Source organism: Homarus americanus, unplaced genomic scaffold, assembly GCF_018991925.1.
Source record: "Homarus americanus isolate GMGI-L3 unplaced genomic scaffold, GMGI_Hamer_2.0 scaffold40248, whole genome shotgun sequence".
NCBI lineage: Eukaryota > Metazoa > Arthropoda > Malacostraca > Decapoda > Nephropidae > Homarus > Homarus americanus.
In genome coordinates, this window is record NW_024712526.1 from 1044902 (window position 1) to 1071529 (window position 26628).

General features: G+C 39.3%; 1 protein-coding gene across 1 annotated transcript in view; it reads right to left on the reverse strand.

Moving 5' to 3' along the window:
• LOC121860662 (huntingtin-interacting protein 1-related protein-like) overlaps positions 1-26628 on the reverse strand; it is a 97458-nt gene that overhangs the window by 70423 nt on the left and 407 nt on the right. Inside the window, exons 2-4 of the mRNA XM_042357930.1 lie at positions 12610-12873; positions 7530-7687; positions 786-847 (exon numbers count right to left, since the gene is read on the reverse strand). Coding sequence (XP_042213864.1) covers positions 786-847; positions 7530-7687; positions 12610-12873 — 484 coding nt within the window. The remainder of the gene's footprint in view (positions 1-785; positions 848-7529; positions 7688-12609; positions 12874-26628) is intronic.

A 26628-nucleotide genomic window follows, 5' to 3' on the forward strand; every position in this document is an offset into this window, starting at 1 on the left:
ACACAGCGCAATCACTAACGTCGAGACTCAAAAACACGTAATTTAAAAAAAATGGTATGACTGGGGTGGTCGTATGTCCGGGTGGTCGTAAGTCGAGTAGGTCGTAAGTTGAGGAGTAGCTGTACTGTAAAGTAAAAAAATATAGTTTTAATTTCGTATGGTCCAGGGACTACTACTGAGTGTACAGTAGTGTACCTCACATAGCTCACTGTGACTTTACACTACATGTATAAAAAAAACACTCCAGTTACCAATATTTATTGTATAAATTTATATTAAAATACCTTTTTTTCTGGTGGATCTATACTGTATTGAAATTTGTAATTTATGAAACAAATTAATATTTTTTTAATAATATGTGTTTAGAGGAAATATTAAAGTGATTTACAGTGATTTCATAAACTCAGTATAATGTTATGCATTAGTGTATTGTTTGGCTTTGTCCTGTAAGTAATATCTCTGAGATTTTTGTGTTTTATGCCACCATGATTTACTCTAAAGCATGTTTTAAGTGCAAAGATTTGGGGTATCAGTTCACAAACTTGGTGACACAGTACATGAATTGCATGATACAATACATCAGTAATGAAGCCTACATTATTATTATTTATATTAATCTTTTTTTTTAAGTAAAATTTTGGGGTATGAAAGAATTTCTGGGGTTCAAATACTGTATGCAATCATATTTTTTACCATCATAAGTTAGCTTATAGAATGCAATTTGCATGAAAACAAGACCTAACCAAACTAAATCTTTTCTTTTTTTAAAGTCCAAATCTACTTACCTGCATCATACAGATTTAATATACATTCCATGTACTCCAGCAATTCAACTGCTAACTCAAAACTGAAAAAAAAATACAGCATATATATAAATGTATGTATAACTTTGAAGTGAAAGGTGTAGTAGTATTAAATAATTTTGTATAATAATTATAAATACTTTTGAGTGTAAAATATATAATATTATTATGTAATAAAGGCATACCTTCATATTTCTAATCTCAATACACTTCTTATGTGGTTGTGTCATAAGCCAACAGCTCCCTCACTCCAGCAAACCTCTGAGTGTATCCCAGAAGGGTGGGTGAGAGTGGGATTCAAGTACAGTATGTCCTCAGTAGCCCTGTTATAAAATGTGTTTTCAGGATCAAACCCTCATATATAACATTTAACCATAATCACTAGGGTGCCACACACTCAACCATAATCACTAGGGTGCCACACACTCACTCAACCATAATCACTAGGGTGCCACACACTCAACCATAATCATTAGGGTGTCACACACTCAACCATGACACTGTAACTGGAGTGCCAACCCTCAACCATAATAGCTAGGGTGAAATACATTCAACACAAACACCAATCCCAACTAACCTCTCCTTAAGCCAGGTAACCAGAGTACCAAGCAAATTCACACAGATAACTTGACTCATCAACGAGCAAATCTGAATATGATATGGACTAAGCCACTGGAGGAAGGCAAGCCAAGCCCTACTAAACTAGAGGACAGCCATCAGTGTAGAAAGACAACAGAACCTCCCCATCTTCAAGTTTGTTTGAAACATTTGGAACAGAACTAAACACAAATTAATCTCAGTTATTTCAATCCATGGAAAATACCTAAACTGTCACTATGCCCTCCTGCACCACAGTCAACAAGTTGAGAGTTGATGATCATCAAGAGTGAAGTAATCCACAAATGAAGGAACTCTCAAAGGAAGCTTCAAAGGAAAATATTGAATTCCAATATCCATTAGTTTAATGGCATCAATCTATTCCTCAACAATAAACCTACCTGACCTTAAATGCCCCAGCAATGTGCTACATGAACAATGCTTTGGAAGCCATCCACAAGGGAAAGAACCCAAAGGGACTTTATTTCTTTTACATGCAGCAGTGTTTTAATAAAAAAAACAAGATACCCCTCCCCATAAATCTTGTTCCTTGTGACTCCCATGTAGATGCAAGGCACCTATAGCTCCTTCAAGAAGCTAAAAAAAATTCTTGAGAATCAGAGACTATACTACCACAATTCCCTAAGCATCTGGGTCATAGGAACACCATCCTTGCTGGGAGGAAACTGTCCAAACAAACAAATTCTTCTTAGGAGGCAACTGTGGGACTGCAAACAAACATCATTTACAAATACAGTACAGTACTGTACTTAACCTCCACAAGCAAGGTTTAACCTCTGGTCCACAGAATGAGAAGGACGAGAACAATCACTGGGTTACCCACATCATAAAATAAGCACCAGTTTGATGTTCCCAGGGAAAATGCCCAGACTGTCCTTAAGTCTTGTACTTGCAGACTGATTCGTCCTCATAAACCTTGTGAAATGGCTAACAAATCCCACTACAGGAGCTGCTAGACAATTTTTGATGGGACAAAACACATACAGGTAGATTCCTGTAGATGATTGAAATTTCTCAGTTGGACAATCAACCAAACCAGCTCTAGTGTCCCACTGGTAACTTAGCCACTGATACTGTGACTAGAAGAAACTAAAAGCAGTATGTTCCTGGTAGGAGTAATGTCAACTCTGGAAATGAAACTCACAATAAAAGATATAGGTAGTAGGCAGCTACCAAACAGGGAGGTACTACTGCCTGGGAAGATATTGGAAGCATAATATATTGTCTAATGATAAACCCTGCTGCCATATGGCATCACGAAAATTGTGACCAAGTCCCAGGTTAATGATCTGACTTTTTGCCTCATTTACACACAATTACAGGGTCTCAATTGTTTCTCTTACTATTGACAACACAACATACATACTGTATATTGTTTCTCACTTTTGATCTTTTTTTAAATTCTCGTATTTATTTATGGCTCTTTATTATTACAGTGGTCCCTCGGTTAACGAGCGCCTCGGTTAACGAGATTTCAGTTAACGAGTTACCTCCCATAAGATTCTTACATTCGGTTAACGAGCAACCCCTCGGTTAACGAGTTTCTTACGAGCCGACCTCAACAAGTTTTGGCTTGCACTGGGCGGTCAACCAGCTGTAGTATTAGTCCGCCAATACATTAATCGGTTCTAGGGCTTAAATTCCTTATTATTTTAGTATATATCAAGAAGTTTATACTATTCAATAATTTTAAAAGATTAATATTAAATTTTTTAGTCATTTTAACAATTATTGAACATAATTGAAGGTAAAGTGACTAGTTTAATGCGCGGCATCCAGCCTCTTAACACAGCAAACAGGCGTTAGTCTCTCTCTGTTTTCACTGGAGGTAACATCTTGCTTGAGACTCTCTTCAACTAAATGCTTTTTTTCTGTGTTTCCAAGCAAATTATTGGTCATTTTGAAATTTATTTTACATATTGACAATATATAGCGCAGTGCAGTGTTATTTTAAAGAAAATATTCTTTATTTACAACAAGTTTAACTTTGAAAAGCACGTGTTGACATTGTTTGAATCCAGCATGGGGCCTAAGAGATCAAGAAAAGCTATTTCAATCCAAACCAAGCAGGAAATCATAAAAAAACATGAACAAGGCATTAGAACAAATGCGCTATGCAAAGAATATGGCATGTCGACATCAACTGTGTCGACAATTCTTGCACAGAAAGACAAATTTAAAGAAGTGAAAGTGAGAGACAAATCTACAAGAGTGTTTAAAAGTAGATCCCTAATTGCAGAAACTGAGAGGTTACTTATCATCTGGATTAGGGAAAAACAGATGAAAGGTGATTCAGTTTCTACTGAATTCATTTGTGAAAGAGCCAGGGAGATTTACGAACATTTAAAGACAGATCAACCTGGTTCTTCAGGCACAGAATTTGAAGATTTTCGGGCCAGCAAAGGCTGGTTCGAAAAATTTAAGAAAAGAAGTGACATTTTCAGTGTTGTTAGGCATGGTGAAGCTGCTAGTGCTGATAAGGAAGGGGCAGCAAAGTTTTTAGATGAATTTAAAAAACTGATGGAAGAAGAAAATTATCTTCCACAGCAAGTGTTCAATGTGGACGAAACTGGGCTGTTCTGGAAAAAGATGCCCAAAAGAACATTCATCACCAGAGATGAAGCCTCTTTACCTGGGCATAAACCCATGAAAGACCGTCTCACTCTATTGCTTGGTGCCAATGCTTCAGGGGATTTCCGACTGAAGCCTATGCTTGTCTACCACTCTGAAAACCCCAGGGTGTTCAAGCAACAGAAAGTGGTAAGAACAAAGCTTGGAGTTTATTGGAAGTCCAACCGTAAGGCATGGGTGACAAGACAGCTCTTTAATGAATGGGCTGTTGATGTGTTTTGCCCTTCTGTCAAGAGCTACCTAACCACCAATAAACTCCCTTTAAAGGCTCTTCTCCTCATGGATAATGCTCCTGGTCATGACCCTGACCTTGCCAGAAATTTGGAGTATCAATTTGACTTTGTGAAAGTGTTGTTTTTGCCTCCAAACACTACATCAATCATACAGCCAATGGACCAGAATGTGATCAGCAACTTCAAGAAGTTGTACATGAAGAAAATGTTTAGGAGGTGTCATCAGGCAACTTCCAATGATCCTGAACTAACACTGAAACATTTCTGGAAGACACAATTCAACATCCTGGAGGCTGTAAAATTGATTGTGTCATCATGGCAAGAAGTCTCCACTAGATCCCTCAATTCTTCATGGAAAGCACTGTGGCCATCAGTAGTCCATGATTTTGAGGGATTTGAGGAAGAAACAGAGTTGGACCAGGAGATTGTGTCCATTGGTCAGTCATTGGGCCTTGAAGTGGAGGAGGAGGATGTGGAAGAGCTTGTGATGTCTCATGAGGAGGAACTTACTCCTGATGACTTGAAGCAACTGGATGAGATGTTACAGGTAGAGGCTGACAGTGGTGAGGAGGAAATTGAAAGTGATGACCATATGTCAGCTAAACAGTTGAAAGATGTGATTTACTACTGGGAGAAGTTCAGGGAACTGGCTTCAAAGCACCCAGAAGTGGAAAAAACTGAACTAACTTTGTGTCATGTTGAGGACTCAGTGGTCTCCTTCTTTAAACATAAGTTAATGGTGAGGAGGACAGATGCCCCACAGACCACAATTGACACTTTCTTCAGTAAAAGGCAGAGGGAACAAGATGCTAGCCCTCAGCCTTCCACTTCAAGGGAGAGAGGATGATGCTAGCCCTCAGCCTTCCACTTCAAGAAGGAGAGAGGATGTTCATGGTGGAGAATCTGTCAGTCCAGAGGTTCCTGACATTTTCATGGAAGGTGACTCACCTTCCAAGAAGCAGTAAAATGCTTCTCCTCCACCTCCACTTCCTTCTCTTCTCCCTTCTCCTCCTCCACCTCCCACTTCAAATTCACATCATCATCATCATCCAGGAGCCTTCTACATACACACCTCAAAGTAAGTGAACTTTTCTACCATTTTTGTTGAATTTAGGCAATTTTCGGTGAGCTGGAACCAATTACCCAAAAACCCATTGAAACAATGGTTTCAGTTAACGAGATTTACGGTTAACGAGCAACCTGCTGGAACGGATTGTGCTCGTTAACCGAGGGACCACTGTACTATAATTATTATTATTATTATTATAATTATAATTTATATTAACTATTATTAATTTTATTATTATTATCTTAATATATTTTCGCCCCCCAGGCCTTGATGTGTATCATAAAATGACCTGTGCCCGGGTGGGCTAATGCCCGTAAAAAAAAAATTAAAAATAAATAAAAAGATAGTTGAATGTCCACGGTCATCCTCTCAGTTACAAATCTTTCCAAGTAGTACAGTATTGCTGCTAATCACTTGATACCACAATTAACCTTCTCGGAGATGCGTCCAGAGTCAGCCAGTCTAAAGTAAACAGATAAGACAGACACTTCCTTTGCTAACCACGTTTAATAACATGCCTCATAACTGGGTGAAGATTCTTTAAACCTCTTTTAACTCAGAAGGAATCACAGTAACCTGAAAAACCTTTTTTCCCAGATTAAATTCAGATATGTACAGTATTATACTTTATAAAATGCCTATGAACTCTAACTGAGGTCAACTGAAGGTCAAACTTGGTGCTGGAAATAAAATAATAAGCCTTTGAGGACAAGAATAACTCCATGACACCCTAAGACAACATCTGACCACAAATCAAACTTTTTGGGGGGCTCAGTACCGAGTGTTGTGTAGGTCCTCTCACCTTCCATTATAACCCTTCACACACTCTCACCTTCCATTATAACCCTTCACACACTCCCTTCCATTGCAAGCCTTCACACACTCTCACCTTCCATTATAACCCTTCACACACACTCACCTTCCATTATAACCCTTCACACACTCTCATCTTCCATTATAACCCTTCACACACTCTCATCTTCCATTATAACCCTTCACACACTCTCATCTTCCATTATAACCCTTCACACACTCTCACCTTCCATTATAACCCTTCACACACTCTCACCTTCCATTATAACCCTTCACACACTCTCACCTTCCATTATAACCCTTCACACACTCTCATCTTCCATTATAACCCTTCACACACTCTCATCTTCCATTATAACCCTTCACACACTCTCATCTTCCATTATAACCCTTCACACACTCTCATCTTCCATTATAACCCTTCACACACTCTCACCTTCCATTATAACCCTTCACACACTCTCATCTTCCATTATAACCCTTCACACACTCTCATCTTCCATTATAACCCTTCACACACTCTCACCTTCCATTATAACCTCACACACACCCTTCACAACCCTTCACACACTCTCACCTTCCATTATAACCCTTCACCTCTCACCTTCCATTATAACCCTCTCACCTTCCATTATAACCCTTCACACACTCATCCTTCCCTTCACACACTCTCATCTTCCATTATAACCCTTCACACACTCTCATCTTCCATTATAACCCTTCACACTCTCACCTTCCATTATAACCTTCACACACTCTCACCTTCCATTATAACCCTTCACACTCTCACCTTCCATTATAACCCTTCACACACTCTCACCTTCCATTATAACCCTTCACACACTCTCACCTTCCATTATAACCCTTCACACACTCTCATCTTCCATTATAACCCTTCACACACTCTCACCTTCCATTATAACCCTTCACACACTCTCACCTTCCATTATAACCCTTCACACACTCTCACCTTCCATTATAACCCTTCACACACTCTCATCTTCCATTATAACCCTTCACACAAAATTTGAAAGCCTATGAGAGCTGAACCCAGATTCTTTAAAAAAAATAGTTGGGGGGGGGGGTGTCAATTAGTTGCCACTGGTATATTTCTGGTAATATTACTGCACAGGAAAAGGCTTGCAAGAAAGAAAAAACTTTCCTCTCTGTTAAGGTAATTATTTAAGTGTCAGGTAGTATGATGTTAAAGGATTAAGTATGGGTATGTCAGTGCAGAAGTGTCAGCATGGAAATGTGTGGATAGTGATGTATAATGAAAACTCTTTAACAACTATACTGCATAAACAGATGAAAACACCATAAGACCTGTGAAAAAATGGTTTACATGAGGTAGATACTTACTAATTATTGGCATCATTCTCTGCAAGGGCTTCTAGTTCCTCAGGGGTCACAGACAATGAACCAGGAAATCTAGGGTAAAGTTGGTGGAATTTTAACTTTGCAATCAGCAGCTCACAGTATCGAGTGATCAGCCGTCCATAGCCATGGGTAAGGTGCCGCTGTGAGGAGAAGGATGGGAAGTTTATGATAATACGAATTCAATTTGTAAAAAATGAGGATTTGATCAGAAAATCCATTTTATAGCTGAGCTAATGGGGAGCAACTCATATATAATGTATCACTGATAATAGGGAACTATAAAACTAAAGTGGCAAGGTTTAATCTGAAGATAAGCTTACTCCCCAGCAGCAACTACTGTATCACCCTCATAAGAGGAAGATTAGAAGCCAAGGTTGTCCAAATAAAAAGTCTGAGTCATACACCACACAGCTTCCTAAACCAACCTGTACCTCAACTGTCTCAGTAACAAAGAAAGTTTGTAGTACTGTACTAAATGACTCATGCCCAGACAACCTTAGAAGCAACTAAAGGAGGTGGGAGGCTTTTAGTACCAAACCTTCATTTATAACTTGAAGCCAGCTCAGAATAGCTCATGTATCAGAAGATAACCATAGAAAGGAGGAGGCAGATATAAAATTCCAAGTGTTGTGTGACATGCATCTCTACAGGGAGTTTCCTTCACTTAAATAATGAAAGAAAGTTAATCAGTCATGTGTAACTTTTCAGCTAACATCCAGACTCCCTTACATCAAGAAGACCCCATTGGTGTTGTCCCAGGCAAACCACAAATTTAATGACTTACATGTAGGCTTCATAGGAAAGGAGACAAGCAGTCCCCCCATAAATAGCCTAACAAAGCACCACGAATACCAGGATGCTCCATCCTCAGGTCCTATGTAACACAGATCTAACTAAGTCTACAATAGATTTTGAACCTATCTATAACCCTCTAGTATCAAGGAGCGCCACCAAGTGGCCACCTGGTGCACTACAGTAGCAAGCTACAGTGTGTTCTATGGTGATCTTACATGGCCAAGATTGTGTAATTCAACGATTATCTGTTAGTATCGGTGTTACTTATCATCGGTGTTTAGTTATTTTACCTTACAGTGGGAGGACATCACTAATGTTCACATTGTATTCTAGTTTGGTGACTGTGAAGTGATATTTGCTAAGTTCTTTTGTGACTGTAAAGTGCTTTGGCCAGACAATGAACAATCATTCATGAGGACTGCTTACATCGTAGATAGGAGGGTGGTCTTAATACATGACCATCGTTAAAACAGAATATCGTAGACAGGGAGATCGTAAATCGAGGGATACTCGTACACCTGTTGCCAAGAACGTGTAGGAACTTGACATTGTAAAAAAAAGTAGACACTATCAAGCAAAAAGAGTGAGACTCCAAGGCAAATCAGCCATTCATTAGGGCTCAAATAATTCTTAAAAGACAAAATCAGAATAATCAAACATCTGAAGTGAAATTTTCCAAAGAAGTCTACTGTAATAAATGAGCAGATAAGTGTTGTACTTGTGAAGATGGACAAACTGCTCACCATGCAGATCGAGGACCACAATCAGTGCCTAGTGCCGATTAACCTTATGGCAATTAAAAAGGGAGAAATCTTTTCCACGATAAGAAGGAAAAGAGATGCGAGTAATCTAGTGAGGAAACATCTTTGGCCAGCAGTGAATGGTTTGACAGACTTAAAAAGAAAGATAATTTAAGCAGCATTAAAGAGTGGTGATGGACAGGTCTTTTCTGAAAGAAAATGCCACAATAGACCTTCATTGCCAGGTGTCTCCTTTCTCATCACCAACAATGTAACCAGCCATCCCCCACTCCAACAAACACCATGTCCAGTGAGTACAGCAACAAGGTATAATTTGAGCAAAATTAGGGAGTTTTGAGACAGTTCAGAACCTAATCACCTATAATTAAATGGCTCCTATGGAGAATTAGCTTTTGGGATCCAAACAACTGCCTTAAAAACTGGTCCATTGGTCCCTAACCCCATTCATTAATCAGGGTGTTCCTGTTCCAGATAAAATACAACTGAGAGGTATGTGGAATATCTCTATCTCATGGTTATTTGTCATCAGCTAGCAACCACCACCACCATCTACACCCATCTTCACCTTTCTCATGATAATAAAACAATAATCATGCAATAACAGTACAGTACAATATTACCTCTCTGCACCAAACTTCTATACAGTATACTGAAATTCGCTATACCGAACTGCTCCTCAGTTTCCAATAGCATCTCTCTATTCCAAATGAATTCAGTATACAGTACAGTATACTGAACCCCTCCCAAAATATCTCAAATATTCAAATACTATAATACATACTGTAATACAAAACTCTAATGTGAGTTAGAAAATATAATATTAAACTATAAAGTAAGAAAAATGAGAACAATATTGGGAAGTTATTTCTGTGTAGGGGAGAAGGTTGGAAAGGCGGGTTGCTGGCTGGACAGTATGGAAAATTCTCCCTTCGCTCCCGCGACCCCCATAAAAATAACAGTATTGTACACAATTTCACCATGATTCCCATATTATTTACATTCAATTGGTGCTGGGTTAATAAAAATTACTTTAATTAATCAAATTCCCCCCACGCAAAAAAAATTCCCACACTTAACCCCGGATGAGTTACTATGCCGTATTAAATTTCTGGTGCTCCCTTTACATAGACAAACAGCCGACCACTAAGCCAGCCAAAGAGGAAATTGTTTATATAATATAAACTACTTTTTGTACAATATTTGTGTTACTGTATATTTTTAAGGTATTATGTATGTATGATATTTAGTGTTAAATAAAGTCTTGTGTTATCAAACTATATTTTATACAAGGGGTCCCCAACTTACGAATGCCAGCCAATACGAACGGGTTAAACTTGACATTTATAGCCTTTTATTTACCTGATGACCTATGTTTTACTTTCATTTTCTGTATTTTGTCATTCTACTTCTTCTTTTGTCTTAAATTAAGTGAGTTTGGATGTAAATAAGGCTTTAGGCTTTGGTATACATACTGAAGTGGGATTTTAAAGATTGTTCTGTAAGTACGGTAAACACATAGCATGTATTCCGACTTACAAATAAATCTGACTTAAGAACGTACTCAGGAACGGAACCCGATCGTAACCCGAGGACCTCCTGTATAACAAAAAAAAAAAATCCAGTACAGTATTGTGACAATTTGTGGACTAAAAATACCAAACTTCTTCATATACAGTACTGTATAGTGTACTGAACAAAGTTAGGTATTGAAAGAGTTTTTCAGATTTGTTTTATACTGAAAAACTCCTTATACAATACTGACTGCTCACCAATTATTTCAGTACAGTGCAGGTGCTCCTCTACTTATGAACGAGTTAAGTTCCTGAGGCTTGTTTGTAAGTCCAACTTTACCCTTGTAGATATCAAACATATTGTAAAAGATGAAAAGGTTATGAATATTTAGTACAGCTATACCCTTTAATACAGCCTTAAAACCTGGCTCACTTTTCTCCTCTTACAGTAGGTAATGTTTGTTCTATCTGGAATTTTCTTCAAAATAATCCAGTCTCATCCACATTAAACACCTGTTCCGGCAGGTAACCCCCTCGGTGATGATGTTTGTATCTCAGAAAGTTTTAAGTTAAAATGTTCTTAAACAGAGGATCACCTGCATAGAGGTAATACTGCACTAAATTCCTATACTGTAGTACATATACAGAGATACAGTAAACCCTCGTTATTCGCTGGGATTAGGTTCCAAGGAATGGCGCAAATAGGCAAAACCGCAAATAGCAAATTATACTTTGGTATACCAATACCAAACAACCGACCAGCCGCTGCAGCACTAACCCCTTCTTTTAACTTATCGAATAATTCAACTTTCTTTGTCAGGGTCATCTCTGACTTCTGCCGTTTACATTTCACTCCACTAGGACTGACGCTAGGCAGTCTTTTAAGGGTCATTTCACACAAAAACACTAAAATTTTGACCACAAAACATGAGATGCTGCATCACAGGCAATGGTTGAGCGCGAACAGAGTGAGAGGAGATGATGCAGGCGCATGGGGTGACTCGTTGCGCTGCGGAAAAAGGCTTGCAAGCTAGCCACCATCTGCTATCCATGAATCGTCAAAATTGCAAAAGGCGAGGGTCTACTGTACTGGAAAAATTTCTCTCGGTAACATGTGAAAAAATACATTACTACTGTACATATTGTTCTGCACATACTGTAGGTTCAGTGAGAGAATGAAATAACTTCCTGGGGTTTTGATGAATACATCGCAGAACAGTTGAGCCATTCAACACATGCATGTGTGGAGCCATAAACAGTTGGCAGGCTTGTGGAGCCTCAGAAAAGGGTTGCCAGTGACATCATTCACTGTGTTAGGTAGTCAGGTTTCATCATACTTTGGCCAGTGCTGGAAAGATACTTTATTCTCTCACTGTACCTCTGTATATACTGCACTATAGGTTTAAACAAGTGATTCTAGTCTGTGTAAGTAAGGACTGTACTGTATACCTATATATCCTGCAGATAATTTACAATAAAACTGTTTTTCATCAATTTATTTGGTGGGCTATGTCCTTTGATGGGCCTGAGGCTGCAGCCCCATCTTCCCCTGGTCACGCTGGAGTGAATGATCTTAAGATTAAAACCAGTTACCATAGTCAAGGGAAAACCCTGAAAAGCTTGGGTACACATATTCATAGGTCAATCCTGATTGGTGTCAAGTTATAAAATCTCATCTTGAATATCATCAGCCTGCTAGCATAATTGCCTAACTCCTTTTTAGTGGTTTTCACATACAAATATTTTGCTCAAAATGTGGCATGCAGATCAGCACCTGAAAAATGCCTACCTCACGCTACGGTACTGACATAGGCGGATGTGCAGTTTTTGCTAGAATTTTTTTGGGGGATTAATGACTTAAGCACCTGCTGATGGAGAGATTAATAATTTGGCATATACATGAACGGTAACTCAATTTGACTGAAAAATGAGTTAGGCAGTTATGCTAGCAGGCTGTTGATATACCACCGAAAAGTACAGTAATATAATACTTACAAAGTGCTGTCCTGTATCTTTGATTCGACTAATATGTTGGTGAGAATCACGAAGCACTCTAGGGTGACCATCACGGAAGACAACATGAAGGCAATGACAAAACTTCCAAGCTGTAACATCTGTACTGATTGGGGGACATACAGCAACATTCCTCCATAGAAGCTCTGCATTCTTGTCAGTGAATGTACCAATAATGAGATTTCGCACATGTTTCATTTTAACGGGAACTTCTTCATCATTGACAGCTTTGCGAAAACTGGCCTCCTGTAAAATAAAGTAATAAATTGTACTTACACTAGACACAGTACAATATATCGCATGCCTCAACGGTGAGCAATTACAACATACACCTATCTGTAAAATGGGTAGTTTTGTATCATTACCAGCACCTGTGATACACTTAAGATCATTATGAATACCTATGACTCACTTGGAATGATTATGGGTACCTATGAGTTACTGAGCTTCATTAGGAATAAGTGTAAGTCATTTAACAGCACTTGAGTGCCTGTGAGTCACTCTGTTTCATTATGATAACTTGTGCAGCACTTGGGAGTCATTATGAGCACTGGTGAATCCCTTGGTATAATTATGATCATCTGCAAATCACCTGGGGCAATTGTGAATACTTGTGGGAAGTCTAGCATACTTATATGCCCACTTATGAGATGCCTGACATCTTTATGAATACTCTTGAGATGGCTGAAGTCATTACAGATACCTGTGAGACACATGGTGTCATTATAAGCAAGTGAGACACCCGTCATCATTGTAAGCACTTGTGAAACACTTGGCATTAGGATGAACACTTCTCAGACATAAGGGGTCACCAGAAACTATCTGTACAGTACTGTATATATGTGGCAATACTGTACTCTGGTACAAGGCCCCAGGTTAACCAGCAACTTTTGACAAATTTTCTATCTCCTGGTGACACCATATAGTAGTGGATGCACCTAAACCAACATCTTGAGGAATTTTTTTTTAAGATAAATGATTTCTTACCTCATGAAAAGTCCAAAATATCACAAGTTTCCTCCTGCACTAATGCTTGACAATGGAGGTTATAACTGAAAATCGACCAATTGCCAAATGGTGATTTCACTACGAAGTGTTTTGTAGTACTGTACTGTACTGTACTGTTGATCCCATTACGTAAGACCCTGTTAATGATATACTGTACTGTATCTGATGGGTGCCAAATCAAGTAATCAGTAAATCACATGCATTCAACTTATTATAATCTTTTACAGAGTTATATACAGTACAGGGTATATATACCTGTATATGTGTTGATTATATGCAAACAAAAGAGCAAACATATAATAAACATTTCAACTCTTATTGGCATCCTTAAAATACTTTAGAAGGCAAGGTTAACTCAAAATATGGCCATATAATTTATTATTTAATGCAATTTACTGGCAATTCTCTCATAAATACACACAACAGGGTACAGTACTGTACAGTGTATACTAGGGAGTGACAGTTTGGCAAAAGTTTTCAAAATCTAAATGCTTGGGTTGGATTATTTGTCTATCGGCCACGCTAATTCTGAATATGTTTGAGTTTTTTACATCATTGCATTAGAAGGTTTGTGGATACTTTTGGGTTTGGCATGAAAAACGCGAAAAAACTGTAAATAATAAAGGGACTGGCAATGTGGCACAACCTGTTAAAATCAAGTTATTGAATTGGATTATTCGACTACTGTGTACACTGGTTCATAATATGCTATTGTTTTACAACTCAGTGCGCTACAAATTATGCCGATATTTTTGCTGCAAGTCACCACATACGTATATTTCGAAAACCAGGGCCCAATATTACCAACGGCGTGGATAGATTCCGTGGAATGAATTCAGGACATTCCCGCTCATGGAACATTACCAAACTCCGTATATGTGCCAATGGCAGGCCAATGGCAATATTTACAGAGTTTGTTGAGGCTCCCTGGACGGGAATGCCCTGAATTTATTCCACGGAATCTATTCACGCCGTTGGTAATATTCGTCCCAGGACTGATCAACGAATTCAGCCCAAGTAGCTTGACTTGGACAGTTAAGGACAAAATCTCAGTCCGTACTTTTGAATAAAATATTGTTCAATAGGTGGTGATATTGAAGTGCTGAAAGTTGTTTTTTCTGTGTTGTTTTGCAGTTAGTTCAAAGGGCCGCCACCAAGATGGGTCGTCCTAAGATTAGCAACACTCAGCTGCGCCAGGGTAACGATAAGGTGTTCGGGGTTCGGATGCCTCTGCCATCTAACAAGTTGCCTCTGAACAAGGAAGTTGGAAGTGCCCTGGCTTATGAAGCAGAAAACGAGAGGTTAAGGAGAAGAACAAATGCTTTTGATTATATGGATGCCACCAACAAGGTGACTGAGAAGGTGCTGGATGTGTATAGGAAGGCCACTGTCCCCACTATCTCTGAAATTAGGGTGAAAATGAGAGTCCACGACCTGTGGAGGATGCGGAGGGAGACGATGATGATGAAGGGAAATGGACAGAAACAGAAAAGGAAGAAAACGAAGAACGGGAAGCTGAAGATGAGGTTCGAGGATATAGCTGAGAAGTTGTTTGATGTGGCAGACGACAGCAAAGTGCACGAACGAGAGAAAAGCTTCCTGGCAGCCCAGAGGAAACCGGGAAGGGAGGGCTGCATTGATGGCGTTGACAAAATTGTGACTGCCAAGCTGAAAGAAGAGAGGGAGAAGGAAGCGAAGAGGGCAAAGAAAAGGGCTGAGGAAGAGAGGAAAACTGAGAAGATGAGGTCAAAGAGTAAGGAGGAGATGGAGAGGATGTCGTGTAAAGTGTCGGCAGTGGATGACAGTGCTCAGGAAGAAGATAGTGATTATAAGGATGTCAATGACAATGAGTTCAAGGCTATGGTCGACAGGAGAGCAAGATCAGAGAAAAGGAAAAGGGAGAAAGAAGCCGAGGACAGGATCGGAGAAACTGCTGACAGGTTCAAGGTATCCAATGATGCAGTGGCTCACATCGCAAACACCATCAGAGCTGCAGACAACATCATAACTGAAGGGGACAAGTCTAAAGTGACTAACTGGAAGAAAGTGGAGAGAGTCAGGAAGAGGTCACGAGAACAGAAAAAAGAAAAGTTCAGGGGATTCAAGGTCAGAGGTCTCATGGTAGATGAGAGGATCAATGAGAACAAGATAGTGACTGGTGTAGGTGAGAAGAACCACAAGAGATTCGCCATGGAAAAGAGGGAAGACTGTGCAGTGATCGGCTTCCCTGGTGAGGAGTTCCTTGGTCACCTGGTCCCGGTGGGGGGAAAGGGGGTAGACCTGGCCACCAGCCTGCTGGCCTTCCTGGAGGAGCGCGGTATTGACACCACCGACCTCCTGGTTGTCCTTAGCGATGGTTGCAACAAACTGAGTGGCTATAATCACGGTTTCATCGCCGAGTTTGAAAGGCTGTTGGGACGGCCTCTCCTCCACATCCACTGCCTGATCCACAGTTTGGAGAAGCTCTTCGGCCATCTATTCAACCATTACGCTGGCCCAACCACTGGTCCCGCCTCCTGGAGTGGTGAGGAGGCTCGGAAGCTGACCAACGTGCAATTCGTGTGGGACCTTCCGGTGGTTGAATCAGAGGCCGTCACCAACACCTACCTCAGGTCTCTCCTGGATGCCATCCCCTCCGTCGTCTGGGAGGAGTTCAGCTGGGACACCCGGTATCTGTTGGAGATGGCCAAGACGGTGGAGTCCGGCCACATTGAGGAGAGATGGGCCAGGGCACGGGCCGGAGCCATGACCAACGCCAGATGGCAAAACACGGAGAGCAGGGAGCTGAGGGCCTACATGAGCACCACCTCCCCCAGCGAGTCACAGAGACGGATGACCTCCTTCATCATCCTTATCTACGTGCCCTCCTTCCTGGAGATCAGGCAGAGGAATCTGCTACTGGAGGGCCCACGCCACCTCCTCGCCATCATCAACCGGGTGAGGACGTACTGCACCCTGGAGGAAGTGGAGCTGCTTACTCCATACCTCCAGTTCAACGGCTACTTCGGCCAGCACGAGGTGGTGCTGGTCTCACTGCTGGCCTCCATGGACAAGAGTGAGAGGGAGTTGGCCCTAAACATCATCAAGCAGCTGAGGAAGAAGGAAAAAAGGCACAAGAGAAAGACAGTGAGGAAAGTGAGGAACCCTCAACTGAATCTGGCAGCCACCAAGCTGTCAGAGTTGGTTGATCTGCAGAAGGCCAGCTCCTCCCCTCCCATCCTGTTCCAGCACAGTGACCAGGAACTGGAGCAATTTCTGGAGGAACCGTACAGTGAGCCAGGTCTGCCCTGCACCACCACCGCAGTGGAAAGAGGAGTGAAGCTCACCACGGAGGCGGCAGACGTGGCCAGCTCTGCCTGGCAGCAGGACCAGGTCACCTGGAACAAGCTGGAGGCCAGGAAGAGAAACAAGCGGAGGGCTAAGAAAGAGGACTACCAGTGCTAGACTGTGGGGACACTGGGACTGAGGGGACACTGTGGGGACAGCCAATGTTAGTGTGCCAACTGTGCTAGTGTGCTGCTGATAATTTGAAGCATACATGCCAATAATAAAGAATGTCTACCATTATTCTTGTTTTTTTTCATGTCGAACCGAAAAGTATCCACAAACCTTCTAATGCACTGATGTTAAAGATTCAAACATATTCGGAACCAGAGTGGCCGATAGACAAATAATCCAACCCAAGCCACTTGATTTTGAAAACTTTTGCCAAACTGTCACTCCCTAGTGTATACTGTATACATAAAGCAATTCCACCAGTTTCTTAATTCACAATGGGTCATTAGTCTGCTTGTTAATCATCAAATTCTTCATGGTGTTTTTGTTCTCCCATTATGACATTCTTCAGCCTCACAACATGCATGGAACATGAGAGGTGGTCAACAAAACACTTGTCATGCATGGCTGTGCAGAGGAACACCCACACTATCACTTTCAGTATTTCATCTGGTGTTGGTGACACATTTGATGGCAGAGGTACTGACTAGTAAAAGTAAATTTAATGCACCTATAGAGAGCCATCCACAGAGAAGAGGTTTAAGTGATGGGGGTTCAGATTACTGTTTGACAGTGTGCTCTTGAGTGCATGTTCTTTGAATGTTTCCGTAGTGGGTAGCAAAGACTTCAGCATGGGGGCAGACATAAGCTTGGGGCTTGACACTTTGGATGATAACACAACAAAGTGAATGGATGACATATCCTGGTAATACTGAATTCATAGTATGCTGCAGTTAACTTTGCAGCTTCAGCAATGACATCTGATATGGAAGTATCAAGTTTCCAAGTTTGCATAAATAATATTCTTTTTCAAGCCTTTTCACAACTGTATCTTTGCCAATACCAAATAGATTGGAGAAAATTTCACATCCAGGATAGCATCAGGTCTTTAACCCCCTGACGCCGGGCTACGGTAAATATACTGCCCCTATGTGGATATATTTGGGAAAATTAAAAATAAATAAATAAAAATTCTAATCTTACAAAATGGTCATGTATGATATAAATAGTAAAGATATACATGTCCTTACCATAGGTTAGCATCACAGGGGCTAGGAAGGGTAAAAAATAAGTATGAAGTGGCATGTGTGTGTGACACAGTGGGGTGAGGTTGGCAACACAAGGTAAACAACACTGATTTGTAGGAAATATGAGGTACAGGACACTTGTTTTATTATGTACAATTATTATTATTATTAGCTCAGGTAATTGTCATGAATCTGCTGATGGTTAAGAGACCCATAGTACTACTCTTGGGGGTTGGGGGTAGACATATGTGGTGAGGCACGTGAAGTCCAAGGATGAGACACCTATCATAAAAGCTGAGAGGCTACTGAATAAGGACACTGGGAATCTCGCATGTGTGATAAAGAGATAAAGATAACTGCCAACTTGGCAACATAATCTAGCCAGGCCCACATCGCAATTCAAACAGTACCACAAAATTACTACGTCGTATCATGTAAACCAAAGCCCAGTAAGCACGTCATATGACGTGAACTGAAGCCTAAGGGGTTAATCAAACTACGAATTTGCCAGGTAAAGGTAGTACAGTAGGTACTGTAGTAGGCAACTAGCAGACAAGGAATATGTACTACTGCCTGGGAAGTATTGGAAGCATAATGTGTTGTGTAATACGCCTGGGTGGGCAAATTCCCATAAAAAAGTATAAATAAATAAAATAAAAATCAAAGAGTTTTACTTAATGGGACCTTGTTTGTATTGGCGGATGTTCTTAAGTTGGACGTATGTAACCCGGGGCCTCCTATACTGTATTATATCATCAGGATGTTCAGTCAGACAACTAAAGATTTCTACTTGTAGCTTCCTCTTCACTGATATTTTGCTTTGAACGTGTGTATGTTATGTCACCATTATCTTCAAACACAGATAGTGGCACAGGAAATAGCTTATATCTAAACACAACAGTGAGGTTAAAAATCTTGGATTTCCTGTATGTAACCCAAAAACTCTTGAATACCGGGTGTCTGGCCCTAAGGGTCAACAAAATAAACACTTACCATATGTCTCCTTTGCCAGAATATTTATTGAAACAATAAAAATACTGTATTTACAAACACTATACTGTATGTCATTAAGTTTCACCTGCTCAGTAAATTTCAATATGGACACCATTAGTGGCATGACACACATCCAAACGATGCTCAATTTCTTGCTACCTTATTGGCAAGCATGGAACTGGTAGCACTATGCAGCCACCAATTTACCACTTTTGTAACGACTGATGCAAGCGACAAGGGGATCGGCGCAATTCCGGAGCTGCAAGTTCACAGCAAGTGAAGAGAAGTATTCTGTCACTGAGAATGAGGTGGTGGCAGCAGTGCCGGTGTAATAATAACACTATTCTCTTTCATACTCACTAAGAAACATCAGCTGCAGCAACTTTTTAAAAATTTTCTACAGTATAGACATTGATAAAAAAAATCTATTCTTTCTTTCATTAAGAAGAATATTAATATCCAAAAATAGACAATTCGCTATTAATAATATTAATACGTAACAGAATTTACACTGAGGCAGCAGCTTCCTAGCAGCAGCAACACCTATTTACTGTACATCATCATTGTTGTCCTTTCCAAACACATAACACTTCCAGCAAAGTTTATCATTATTATTACATTATCTTCCAATTTATCACAGAAAAGATGAAACAAAAACAAAAATCTACCTAACCTACCTATTTTAAGATGAAAGTAAAATTATTATTATTATTATTATTATTATTATTATTATTATTATTATTATTATTATTATCAAAACAGGTATTATTATTATTATTGTTGTTGTTGTTCAAGGGTCGGTTAACCCTCTTGCTCATTATGACGCAAATCGCGCCAAATCGTGGGTAAAACGTGTATTTGCATCGGTGATGTGAATTGTGTCATTAATCTTTTAAAGGTTTGCCAAAAAAATAAATAGTTTTCAAGATAATTGTATTTAGTTTTTGTGCATCCTATATGATTCCATGATCTTGCAAATGAAGCTTCCATAAAATACCAAAGCATGGGTGGAGTTCTGTTGTCCATCAGTTTCCTCTCATCAGCTGTGCTGGTAGGTCACATTTTTCTCTATATATCCTCTTCCACCATCCCCACAATTAGTCTTATCAAAATTCCAAAGCCACCTTTGACAAGCTCATAAAATTCCACTTCTATAAAGACATACACTAATACCTGAGTAGGTGTGTGAGGAAATATCCGAGATATGATGCTGGAAATGCAAATAGGACAATTACTTTTCTTTATTCGAAGTAAAAAAAGTACAGGCAAACCCCGTTATTCATAGCCTTGGTATTCGTAACTACGGTTGTCCGCAATCAATTTATTGTTACCCATTTCCATTATTCACAATGGTTGCCCCGTTAAAATGGCTGGCAAGCTTAAAAGTGAGAGTTTTGTGGTGCTGAGAAGAAAAAGAGACACCCATTTTAGATTTTCTATGTATTATTTTCGCATTTTTGACTTTCGACCAATTCGACTTATGACCTGGATTTGGGTCCCTAACCCCGTCGTAAGTCGGGGAGGAGCTGTATTCTATTTTAATTAGTAACCTAACGATTCTTCTAAGACACTTTTCTTCTGTGGCATTTTGCCTGCTTATTAATGCTTTAAGAGAAAATAAAAAAATATTAATTTTTTCAGTTTTTTTTTTAATTGAAATTACGTTTTTCCTGGGGTTTTTTTTTGTGTGTTTTGAACGAATTTGACCTTTACTTCTACCACTAATTACACCAAACCTAACAAAAACTAACCTATGTAAAATTAGCATTATGGTTATTCAGTGATATTTTGTATTTTAAGTTTTGGAATCGGTAGTGCTTACCTTAATTAGACTCAGAAGACTCGGGGTTGGGGTCATCAGGGTCTTCCTTGTCATCCATTGGTCGCACTGGACCAAAGGTGTTTGTCAGCTTTATAGCTACAGGACTGGATACAGTTCATTCAAGTAACCTCAGTTGGCAACACACCATGTTCGTGGAGAAATTTCAACGCCTCACTGTCCTTACCGTAATATTCTACTTGAAATCTTGTGATAGCTTGGAAGTAATCAATGTTACAGCCATTGCACAAGGGAGACATCTTAGAAATAAACTCAAATTCAAGGGGGTCGCAGCGGGGGGCCTATACCGAGTTGTGATTGGATGATCCAAAATCATACCCACCAATGAATGTGTCAGATTCTTGCAAAGAACAACTGCGCATGTGTCAGACTCTAGTGCATGCGTAATTAGTAATTACCAACAGACAAACACACAAGAGCTCTCCAGGACGGTGTTAACATCAACTATATCTCTGAAAAAATTTGAACGATTTTCCAAAAATTTAGTGTGATTTTCTCTGAAAGCATTAATGAGCAGGCAAAATGCCGGTATTACAGTAAGTCCTCACTTAACATCAAAGTTACATTCCTGAAAAGGCGATGTTATACGAAACAACGTTAAGCGGATAAATTTTTCCCATAAGAAAAGATAAAATACGGGAGTTACGTTCCTGAGTCTCCCTTTGCCCCATAAAATACATTACATATACAGAAAATCATTGCCATTTCTATAGAAAATAATGCATGCATATACAGCTACTACGTTTGTATTGGTACCGTATTTTTCGGCTTGGAAGACACTGCATCGTGGAAGACGCACCCTGATTTTGGAAATGAAATTCTAAAAAAAAAAAATACTGGTTTTAGCCCACCTGGGCACAGGTCACTGACCCACATTGGAGCCTAGGGGGCGAAAATAATAGTAATAATAATAATAATAATAATAATAATAATAATAATAATAATAATAATAATAATAATAATAATAATAAAGAAATACAAAAATGAAAAAAAATATCAAGAGTGAGAAACAATATACCTGTATGTATGTTGTGTTGTCAAAGTAAGAGAAACAATTAAGACCCTGCAGAAAGTCAGATCATCAACCTGGGACTTGGTCACATAGCAGCAGAGTCTACCATTAGACAATACATTATGCTTCCAATATCTTCCCAGACGGTAGTACCTCCCTGTTTGGTACATTAGCTGCCTACTACCTACACCAGTGAAACCGTTGCTTGATATACAGCCCTTTTGGCACAAGTACACACACCTCTTTGAATATCATCACTTAGAACTGCTTATCAGTCGTCATTTTCATCAATTTAAAAAAAAATCTGTACAGTATAAGAAGGTGAAATCTTTAATACAGCACTCATTTTATACACCTGGTCACCTCCACATCTTAGGGGCTGTAGTGTTTACATTCTTTCTCTGGTTTTTGTCGGTATGACAACGACGGGAAATATTTTCCAACAGTAGAAGGTAAGCAAATGTAAACATGTATATCAACGTCTATATAAAACAAAAAAATCTTTATTTAAAAACAAGAGAAAAGTAAAAAAACAACTTGCTTTTTGCAAAACCAGTGACTGATTGGTTCTACATAATTATAAAACTGTAGCTGTATTAAAATTAATGTAGAAAAATTAATATGGTTGTTTTAAGTAATGTTATTTAATGTTAATAAATGGAACAATGGAAGTACCTAACAATTAAGGGTAAAAAAAAGTGAGATCACGTATGTAAGTGAGCACATGTGAAAACATATCGTCATTACTCTACATAGGAATATGAAAGCAACACTAATTTACTGTTCATATATATTTTAATTAATGTTTCTGAATTAAAAAAAAAATATCTACCCACCAGTGGTGGTAAAGTTGTAAATATAAGGACAGCTAATGTTGTTGTGTGTGTGTTTTGACTTGGGTGACGAAGTTGTATTTGAATTTGGAAGATTTTAATTTTGTGGGGTTTTTACAGTCTAAATGGATATCCAAATATGAAAGCCTATTGTAAATAGGTGTCCAAATATGAGAGCCTACATATAAAGAAAAAAACATTCCTGCATTTGAGACCAGCAGACAACCTTCAGCAATTCCTCAATAGATAGCACTGCCGCACCACTGCCATTAATAAACAAACCACACAGCAGCAAGGGTTTATTTTTATTTTTATTTTTTGCAGTATATCAACAATATTAATTAAATCAATAGTTTTATAGTACTGTATAGAGAATACTTGTAATTGTTAAGTACTGTAATGAGGTAACAGTCTTTGTAAGGGGCTGATTTCAAAAACCTCTGCTACAACTCATCGACTCATGTCCTGGAAGACGCATAGTAATTTTCGAGGTATATTTTTGTCATAAAAGTGCGTCTTTTAAGCCGAAAAATATGGTACTCACCGATGGGCGGAGGTGGTAGAACGAGTGTGTGTGGTGGGTAGTGGATCGGAGGAGAGTCACTGAGACCCAACGGGTGGCTCCTACTCCCTCTCAAAATGGTTTAAAACTTCTATTTTTGTTGCGAGGCTAATGGTCTTACATTGAATTGTTACAGTACAGTATTATGAGCAAAAAGACTTTACCGCGCATGAACGCTGTGGAGGCCTAACAAAGACTGGCATCGTTTGGGGACGCTGTGAGGTTCCACGCCGAGAGAGCATAGCGCAGCAAGACGAGTGGGTGATGTGCCGTAAATAGTCCAGAACTATTCTTGACGACACAAAACGACGCTGTGCCGAGTCATCAAAATGCTAAACGAATTTGGGGTATCTAAAGATTAGCGATATAGTACCGAAACAACGTTAAGTGGGCAGAAGCTAAGCGAGGACTACTGTATTTTACTTAAGGACATAGCGAGCCCGAAATATATACGTAATCTACTCAAACATTTAGATCTCGCTATTTTGAGCATTTTGAACCCCATATATACATGGTGGAAATGGATAATAGCGACACAATTAATTTAATTGATTTTACAGAGTTTTCAGTCTTCGTCTGAGAAGATGTTAACAGCGCATCACGCATGCGCAATATTGACTGACGTCATCCAGTCGTAACCAATGATGTATCGATATCATCACACGAATATTTTTCGACCAATTACATTTCATTGACTAGTCTCACAATGGCTGTGGTGGAGGGTGGTTGCCATTTGTGCTCCTACGATTATTTTAAGTCTATTCCGGAGTTTTACGAGAAAGATGATAATTCTATCCAATTCTTACGTATCCCTGGTCCTTCCACTTGTAACGAAGGCATTGTACTTTCGGACACGACGTGCCCCATTGATTTTAGCGACTGAAACATTTAGGTTAGTTTAAGCTAGCCCAGCTAGGGGTTAGGTTTTGTTAGGTTAGATAACTTTTTCGTTTTCTCCCCTGCCCAAAAACCCAGATTTTCCAGGCTCTCCCTCATTATTGTTGGGGGGGGGGGCAAAAATGAGTAATTTCCGCCACAAACTACACTGGTCCTAGTGACAGGCCTGGCACTTGACATTATTAGTGACCTGCCACATTTTGCCATAAACAGATAAATTGTACCGGGAATTTTCCCCCCACACACACTCATCATTGTCACTTTATGTAACTTGCTGACAAAACCCATGACCCTTCAGGCCTTTTACGCCCTTAATGCATGAGTCATAAAGGCAAGCATGAACTCCGCATGCTTCCCAGTTGGGCACTGTAAACGCTTCTACGCTTCACCTTGCACAGGATGTAAGGGGGTGCCCAATAAACTAGCCCCCCGGGGCAATCTGTAAAATATTGGTCGGTAAATTTTTCTTGTAGCTCCGTTCACTTGTAGCAAGTTAAAAATATATTTTTCTAGTGTACTTGTGTGAGCTGAGACCGAATATGACCTTCCTTTTTAGCGGAAATTAGCCGGGTTTTTTTTTAACGATTTTTTTTCGTTTGACGTTTTCCGAGAAAAAAAAAGTGCCTAAGCGACTAACAAATACACAATAAAACACAAGAAAAACAATAATCAAACCTAACCTAACCTGACCTAACTTAACTGACTCTCACCATATGATGGAATCACCTATTTCTTACCTTATTGGCCTGGTTCTTGTTCGTCGTTGCATTCTGGGATTCTTACACAACGCCACATATGTTGGTCTTTGCGATACTTACATTCAGTCTTGCTCTTAGTACACTTTACTGAGGTTGGAAGAACACCATGCGATCGAAAAAATTATATAGTTTCTTCGTTTATTTTTTCCAAAAACTCGCAATTAGCTCCATATACTTTACGTGACACCCATCGCAGACTTCCATGGTCGGAACTGAACTTGAATTTCAAAATATGAGACCAAAAAGAATACTCGAATTTGATTGGGCCAAAAATACCGCGAATTAAACCCAAAAACATTTTAATTGGTTTCAAAATAAAAAATGCTTTTGATTGGCCGTGTGACGTGTACAGCAACGCATGCGCAGGATGATTTATGAAGGGGACGCAGGAGACACGCAGTGTTGGAGGAGAGGCAGACGATAATGGCGGGATGTTAGTGGAAGAAAATAGAAAATATTTTGGAAGAGCTATCTCAGTTATTATACATTTCCGTCGGTAATGTAATAGATGAAAATTATCTTATAATCAGACGTCTTATTCGAATATGATAATCGATTAGTGGTTGGAATGAACGGTGCTACAAGAAAATAATACCTATTGGTCAACTCCTAGGGACTCCTATCCTAAAGTAAAAATTTACCAAAATGCCATAGAATAAATGTCTTTTACAATTGTCTAAACTAATGATTCAAAAATAGCTGGATCCCAAAAACAATGATACTACCCATTGGTCAGAGTTGTTCATTAATTACCACTGATAACACAGTATGTACTGTATACAGTATATGCAGTAAAACTGGGAAAGAAATCATTATATACAGTACTTGACGGTCCGACTAATTACCCAAATGTACCCAAACGTAGCAAAATGTAGCTGCAATGAAGTCAAATAATGGTCCTACATGAATAAATCGGACTGCTAATCACTTCTCGACTAGTATTTGGTGTCACAAAGTCACAAAAAATTGGAAAACTTACTTTGATCTGAGTTAATAGATCGCGTGCATGTACCGAAGGAGCGAGTAATTACCCAAATGTAGCCGCAATGAAGTCAAATGATGGTCGTATAAGCGTAAATCGGGCTGTAAATCACTTCTCGATTATTTGGTGTCATAGTCACAAAAAATTGGTAAATTTAATTTAATCTGAGTTGTGTTAGGTTAGGTTAGGTACATGCACTCGATCTATTAACTCAGATTAAATTAAGTTTACCAATTTTTTGTGACTGTGACACCAAATACCAGTCGAGAAGTGATTGGCAGTCCGATTTATTCATGTAGGACCATTATTTGACTTCATTTCGGCTACATTTGGGTACATTTGGGCACATTTGGGTAATTAATCGGACCAGTACTCGAGGCTCCTGTTCTGTATGGTTTCATTAGAGAACACCATACCATGAAGATATATTGTTCTTCTAAATCAATGAGGAAGACAGAATCCCTAAACTAAGACATAGCCATATTTCCTAATATTAATAACTATTCATCCTTTTTGTGAGTTTGTGCAATGATAAATTGGATATACCGGTGTAGTTTGAGGTCGATTACATAGGTGGGTGAGTAAGGTTAGTA